Consider the following 6,925-nt stretch of genomic DNA (forward strand, 5'->3'; position numbering starts at 1 on the left):
TGTTAACACTGGTTATCTTTATTTGATAAATGAATTTGATGATCTAAAACATTTAAATAAATCAAGAGTAAGAACAAAAACGACATGTGTCACATACAATCTGGTGGAGGTGAGGTCCAAAAGAAGTGAGATAAAGAGGTATTATTAATAGGCTGACAGTGTTTGCGTCATGTCTTGACAAACCCCTCTTCTGAAAATAGAGAGGTGGGGATGAGCCACGTACACAGGGGTAGATAGGACAAGTGTGTTTGGAGGCAGCTATAAAAGTCTTATTGTGTCCTCCGCCCCTCCACTTGTTCATCTTACCCTCCATCTCCAGACCTTCTGTCTTCTCCCGCCATCACCTTTCCTCTTGCTTTATTTTGTTTTTCTTTGCAGCTATCCATCTGTTCATTCAGGTAAGACTCATCATAATATAAATGCAGTAGCACAGAAGAACAACCTGAATGCAAAATGACAAAAAAAGTAAGAGATTAAAAAAATACAGGACTGAGTTCTACGTGTCATAAACAAGACGATAATGATCAACAGTAACATTCAGGGAGCTGATCAAAATGACATTTCACAACGAATGCTGTGGTACACAAATCATGGTAAGCATTCTTGATTTAAAACATCATAAAAAGGAGCATCACATTTATTAAATATCTAAAATGCTTTTTTATATTACTAGCACATCAATAAAACAAAAATGGAAGCAGGATTGGTAGTGACGACATCACAGCTCGGTTAGTCATCAGTATTAGGAGCCAATACATAGTTTTTTCAGCTCCTTTAAACTGTCTTTGTTAGGTTTGTCTTTGTAAAATTGTTCAGTTTAGATCTTATACTTGCTGTGCCAAGTATCAGTTTTATCTCGTAGTTTTTCTGCAAACAGGAGCCTGATAGAAATGGTTATGTTAGGTGATTTTCCAATGGGTTTTATTTGGGTTCAAAGGCCACCAGTGCAAGGTGTTTCTTCACATAAACACCTCTCACTGGTGGCTTTCAATACAGTCACTCTTGTATGTTTTTTCACAGTAAGTGGGATTTTAACTTAGATGCTCTGCCCTCTTGGGTTAATGCACCTGTTTCAGCTAGATTCAGAATTACAAAAGTTAATGGAAGCTGATTTATTTGCAACCTTCAGTTCTGATTAAATGTTACAGAACTGTGATCAGTGATTCTTTACAGAGAAAATCTAAGCAGGGACTAGATGGGGCAGCATTATTGTATTGTTTTTGGCAGGTAAAGTTGCAGACTCATCCATGTTGGTAAAATGTTCAGCTTCAGTAAGGAGAAAGGATGAAGAATGATTCAAATTTTGGCCTTTTTTTTTTTTACACCATTTATCTAACTTCATTAAAGTCAGAGCTATTTAGAGTAAAAAAATAACATATACATTGTATACCAGATGGAAAGCTAAAAACTAAAAGAGACAGAACCTCTTCTTCAGTGGTCCCTCAGAACTCCCTTCCTTTGGACCTGAGAATGGTTAACAGGTTTCTCTTTAAAGCCATTTAAAATCCATCTCATTAAAATTGCTTTTTTGTTCTGATTGTAATTGTTTTCTATAGATGTTTGTCATCTTACATCAGTTTTATTTACCAACAACTGCATATTCTTTAAGACAAAGACTGTAGGTTTCCAGTGAGCTGCTTTCTATTTCTTGCCTAATATTGGATTTCAGCTGCTTGAAGGTTCAGGGCCTTCACTGTTAAATGTTTTAGATGGCTGGCAGGACCATACACAAGGCAGGCCAATTTTGGATCCTTTAACTATGAAGTAATGATTTTGCTATGTATGCACAATGTGGGTTAAAATTCCTTTAAATGAACCAGGTCAACTGACATTTTCCTCTTCAGTCTACTGAAAAAAAATTGTTTTCCTAATTGTAAAATGATTTTCCTAAGAGGCAACAGACCTTGTTTAGGACTCTTATGTTTACTTTGCATAGTTAGGATTCAATTTTTATTTGTGAAAGCACGCACATTGTTTTCTAAGAGAGGTTTAGCAATGCTGATTTTTAGAACTCTGAGAAAAATATCTTGCAAAAGTGGTTCATTTCTCCCCTTTTTCCCTTATGAAAGTTTCAGATGCCTAATACACCAAGTTTTGTTTTAGACATTGTCCAAATAAACACGAGGAGCTGTTGCTACCAGGGTTTTTCCACTGACTTCTAATTAACAACAGGTGCCCTAAAGGAGCAACAATGTGAAGACCCCAAAAACATGATTTTGTTTTTCCAATTTTCAGTAGTTTTGCATTTGACCAGGGTCAGTGTCACTACTAGTAGCATGAGGCGATACCTGGACCCGAAGTTGCACAGGCAGTTAGCTCCACCAGGATGGCACATCAACATGTGCCAGTGCCAAAAGGTTTGCTGTGTCTCCCAGCACAGTCTCAAGAGTATGGAGGAGATTCCAGGAGACGGTTTGTTGCTCTAGGAGAGCTGAACAGGGCCTTCGGAGGTCCATAACCCATCTGCAGGACCGGTATCTGCTCCTTCGTGCAAGGAGGAAGAAGATGAGTATTGCCAGAGCCCTTCAAATTACCCTCCAGTGGGCCACAGGCGTGAATGTCTGAGCAAACCATGAGAAAAAGACTTTATGAGGGTGGCCCAAGTGTCAACGTTCTCTAGTAGGCCCTGTGTTCACTGCCCTGTACCATGGAGCTCGACTGGCATTTGCCAGAGAACACTGGAATTGACAGGTTAGGTACTGGGACGTGAAACGGTCTGGAGAAGCTGCCTAGGTCCATCCGACGCCACCAGGTTGCACCTCCGACTGTCAAAGAGCTCAATGATGCCCTGGTCAGGATCTGGAGGACATACCCCAGGATACCATCTGTTATCTTATAAGGAGCATGTCTTGACATTGTCCAGCAGGCATATAAGCACGTTCATACAAACTACTGAGCACCATTCTGAGCTGCTGCAGTGACATTTCAGGGAAATTAAACTAGCGTGTCACTTAATTTTTTCAGTTTAGGTTTTTCAGTGACTTCAGATTAAGCGCTCTGTGGGTTGATAATTTTAATTTTTATCAAATGTCGCATCCTCTTGTTCCACACGCATTACCCCTTCCATACCTGTATTGATATCCAGCATGATTTTTGCTTTCAGTTGAGATCTGATATGTTTTCGAAGTGTTTCTTTATTTTTCTTTTACTTTCCTATTTCAGACAAGTGCAGCTTGTCTCTGGATATTTGCAAATATAAGTTTTAAAGGATGCTGTACATCATTGCCTGTTGTTCTTAATCAGATTTTCCACAGTTTCCCAACTTTTTTGAGTTGCTGAGCATAGTACATGTCCTGCTGTCTGGGTATTTTTTCTTGTAGTATGTTTACCTTTACACACACTGACAGGACATGAAGATCTAGAACAACCTGACAGACTGGTGGTGTTGGTAAAAGTTTACTTCAGGTGAAATTTGGAAAAACCCTCTGTCTGAACAGCAAGGCTTACAATGACATTTTATTTAGAAGACATTATCAAATATGTGAAAAAAGCATTAGTTCTCTATACATGTCCAAATGCAGAAATAGACGCCCACTAATTGGCTTTTGGTGCCAAAAGTCAGAAACATGATAGGTGTCAAGAAAGTTGAGAACAAGTAAACAGGACAGAAAGAGGATGGCAGTAAATTCATGTGCTTATTCTGTCACTCTGTCATTCGGTCAATGTGGGGTGATGGTTTGTTGGACTCGAGACAGTGCAGCTTGCAGAGAGACTGTTGACATGTACCCACCAGGGATTGTTGTGGTTGTCGGGGCAAAATATCATCTCCAAGACCCCAGGAGGAGTGAGAAAGCACACACAACCATGTTGCTGGTCTCTGAGGACATGAGGATTCAGTTCTCTTCAACAAAGTAGATAAATTAATCAACATTAACCTGTGAACTGTTGTTTAAAACTGATCAAGAAACGAGAACTCCCTCTGATGACTTGTGACACCTACTGACAGCTTAAGGTTACTGCAGGAGAATGGATCTCCTGGTTAACTATCTGTCCTGTTTGCATTTTTATGTTCACACAAGGAAAAAAAAAGACCAAACCACTTTTGTTCTGAAACACAGGAGTATCACCTTATTTGTGTGGCACAAACAGGTAAAGTATAGGAAAGTTTTAAAAAACATCTTCTGAAACAGCCTAAATTATACCCCGAATGTCTTCTTATCTCCTCTCTCCAGCTGGCAGAATGGTAATGACCGATCTTTTAAAACCTGAGGAGATCAAGAAAGCTCTTGATGCCTTTGCAGGTTTGCTGTCATTTTATTCTCTCCAGATCACAGCGTTAAACTGAATAGTATAAAAAAAAAAAACCTCTACTAACAGACACAGCCAATCCAACATTTTAATGCATAAAGTAATGGCAAAAGCTACTCTATCTTGTTTTTCTTTGACCTTTTCTAGTGGAAACCTTTGACCCTAAGAAGTTTTTTGAGATGGTGGGAATGAAGGCCATGTCAGCTGAAAACGTCAAGAAGGTCTTTCAGGTTCTGGATGTGGATGGTAGTGGATTTATAGAGGAAGAGGAGCTCATGTAAGATGGAAACACGCAAAACACTGCTTTAAACTGAATAACACAAACACAAAAAACATGTTTCTACACTTTTTGTGTGATCTTTGTTTGCAATAACTTCTGTTTTCTCAGGTTTGTACTGAAGGGATTTTCAAAGGACGGCAGGGATCTGACGGATGCCGAGACAAAAGCATTCCTCAAAGCTGCAGACAAAGATGGCGATGGCAAAATTGGCATTGACGGTAAGAGGAAAGAGACATAATACAAACATAACACGTTTCATTACTGTAAGAGGAATCGAATGATGAGGGATTTTACACCAAAGTAGGATTCTTCATAGCACAACACAAGTGAACTGCGTCACGGTGTTTACATTTATAGTAACATAAATTTAGATATTATAGGGTTCTAAGCTTCCTAAGGCAGTTTATCATCTTCTTACGTCATTCTTAATAAAACGTAAAGAAATCCAATAATATGACCACAAACTTTTTCTATCATTTTAAAAGAGAATGTTACTAAACATAGCACTTTATGAAGAAAGCAATACAACTGCGTTAATAGTATAAGCAATTATCCAAATAAGAAATGAGTTGCTTTACCATTTAATTACAGCAAAGTATATTTGATAGAAAAAAGCTGCAACGGATTTTTGGGCATAAATGTTCATTTATTTTGTGAAAAGTCAAGTCCTATCATGCAATTGAAGCATGTGCTTCATACTCATAAAATTAGAGTAGTGTTGAAAAGTTTGTTTATTTCATTAACTCAATAACTTAGTGAAAACAGTTTTCAAGCTCATCTTTGGTGCTTTTCTGCTTAAGGCTAATAAAAACACGACATCTACGATTAGAATATTATATCAAACCAATAAAAAACACATTTAATGCAGAAACTTTGGCCAATTTAAGGGCTGTTTTGAGATTGTTATTTTTTAAAATTACTTTTATTTTTACAAATGTGCGTCATTGGAACGCATATTCTAATTTATTGAATATGACTGTTTTATAATGAGATTACATTTTGTATATTGTTTGTGCATTGGATCTAAGGGTATAAAATCTAAATGGCGCCGCTGCATTAAGACAGAGTAAGTTAATTTTGCCACAATGTCACCATCTAGTTTTATTTTTTCATACTGAATCCCTTGTAGTCTGCCTAATTTAGCTAATTTGTGTACTAAAAGCCTAAATTTATATTTGTTCTATGTGTTATATTAAATTTAACAAACTGTTAAATGTTAACTGTTTTGTCCAAACAGCTGAATTTGCCTTTCTTGTAAGCAAGGGGAAAGTGCTGTAGTATCTTTCAGTTGGGAAAGCCCTGCTTTACTATAATCCCCATACAGTCAAAATAATCCTCTAGTCATTCCGGCACTACTTTGGATTCTCATTAAAAGGACTTTAAACTGTAGGGACAGTATGAACAATGTACTGGTTTTAAAACCATAAATATGTAAAACCTTGGTATACCTACCTTGGTGACTGACCCTCGCCTATGGCAAATAAACTCTAAAACTGTTGGCCACTACATTTTTATGTTTTACCAAACACTAGTTACAACGCCCAGGTGCATTTTCAGTCCCCTGCTACTATGTATGTGGATAATTTATTAACGATCTGCAGTGTGTTGTGTTAGTAAAGCTGGAATATGTGAACCAGAGCAGCAGTGTAGGTGACCTATTTGCAGTTTCCTATTTTCATCTTTATTTGTGTTTTCAGAGTTTGAGGCCTTGGTGCATGAGTAAGGGGATAGCTGAAACCCCTTCTTCTTTCTCCGTCTCTTCGTTCCCGCATTTGTAAACGCCCACCTTCATACTCTTCCTACCTCCCTCTGGACCCCACTTATGGAGTCAGACCAGGCCTGTTCTCTTCAAAACACTAACAATAACAGGCTGACTGGGAGTCACGATGAGGAGAATCCTACCGGCAGTGCATCAGTTTCCTCTATCATTTTTTGTATATTTATTTAACTAAACATGCTGTACAGATTCTAGAATGACAAATGAGGATAGTTTGTGGTATAAAAATGGGTGGTAATAGTGCTGTAAGTGGTGTAGATGTTCAAGACACCTTTAATCTCAGTTTGTTTCCTCTGTCTTATGGCAGGCTGTGCACTATGTTGTCACTGATTTTATTTCTAGATGTTCATTTATTAGTTCACTTTCTTCCCACTGCTCTTCCTCCTCCACCCTCCCTGACCTTCCTCCTCTCACCTCTGACCCTTCCTTCACCTCCTCCTCCTCACTTCCAAACTCTGAAAAGATGATGTGGTAAAAATATCATTTATAAAGAGAGCTGTAAAGAGAGAAGACACCAGTAAGACGTGATAATAAAAACATCTGAGATCCTTTGTCTTTACTTGTTGGTGCGAACTGCAATCATTAAAGTTTACTCATGCAAACAAAAATTAAAAAAGACA

General features: G+C 38.0%; 1 protein-coding gene across 2 annotated transcripts in view; it reads left to right on the forward strand.

The window, feature by feature from the left end:
• pvalb7 (parvalbumin 7) overlaps positions 1–6,864 on the forward strand; it is a 52,792-nt gene extending 45,928 nt beyond the window's left edge. The window contains exons 1-5 of one of the 2 annotated variants that reach the window (XM_047364840.1): positions 247–398; positions 4,173–4,241; positions 4,396–4,525; positions 4,637–4,746; positions 6,226–6,864. In XM_047364840.1, coding sequence (XP_047220796.1) covers positions 4,181–4,241; positions 4,396–4,525; positions 4,637–4,746; positions 6,226–6,251 — 327 coding nt within the window. In that variant the 5' untranslated portion in view covers positions 247–398; positions 4,173–4,180 and the 3' untranslated portion in view covers positions 6,252–6,864. Of the gene's footprint in view, positions 1–246; positions 399–4,172; positions 4,242–4,395; positions 4,526–4,636; positions 4,747–6,225 lie in introns of those variants that run through there. The other variant, XM_047364839.1, reaches the window with a different exon arrangement.
• The last annotated feature ends 61 nt before the right edge of the window (positions 6,865–6,925 follow it).

Source organism: Girardinichthys multiradiatus, chromosome 5 (genome assembly GCF_021462225.1).
Source record: "Girardinichthys multiradiatus isolate DD_20200921_A chromosome 5, DD_fGirMul_XY1, whole genome shotgun sequence".
Taxonomy (NCBI): Eukaryota; Metazoa; Chordata; class Actinopteri; order Cyprinodontiformes; family Goodeidae; genus Girardinichthys; species Girardinichthys multiradiatus.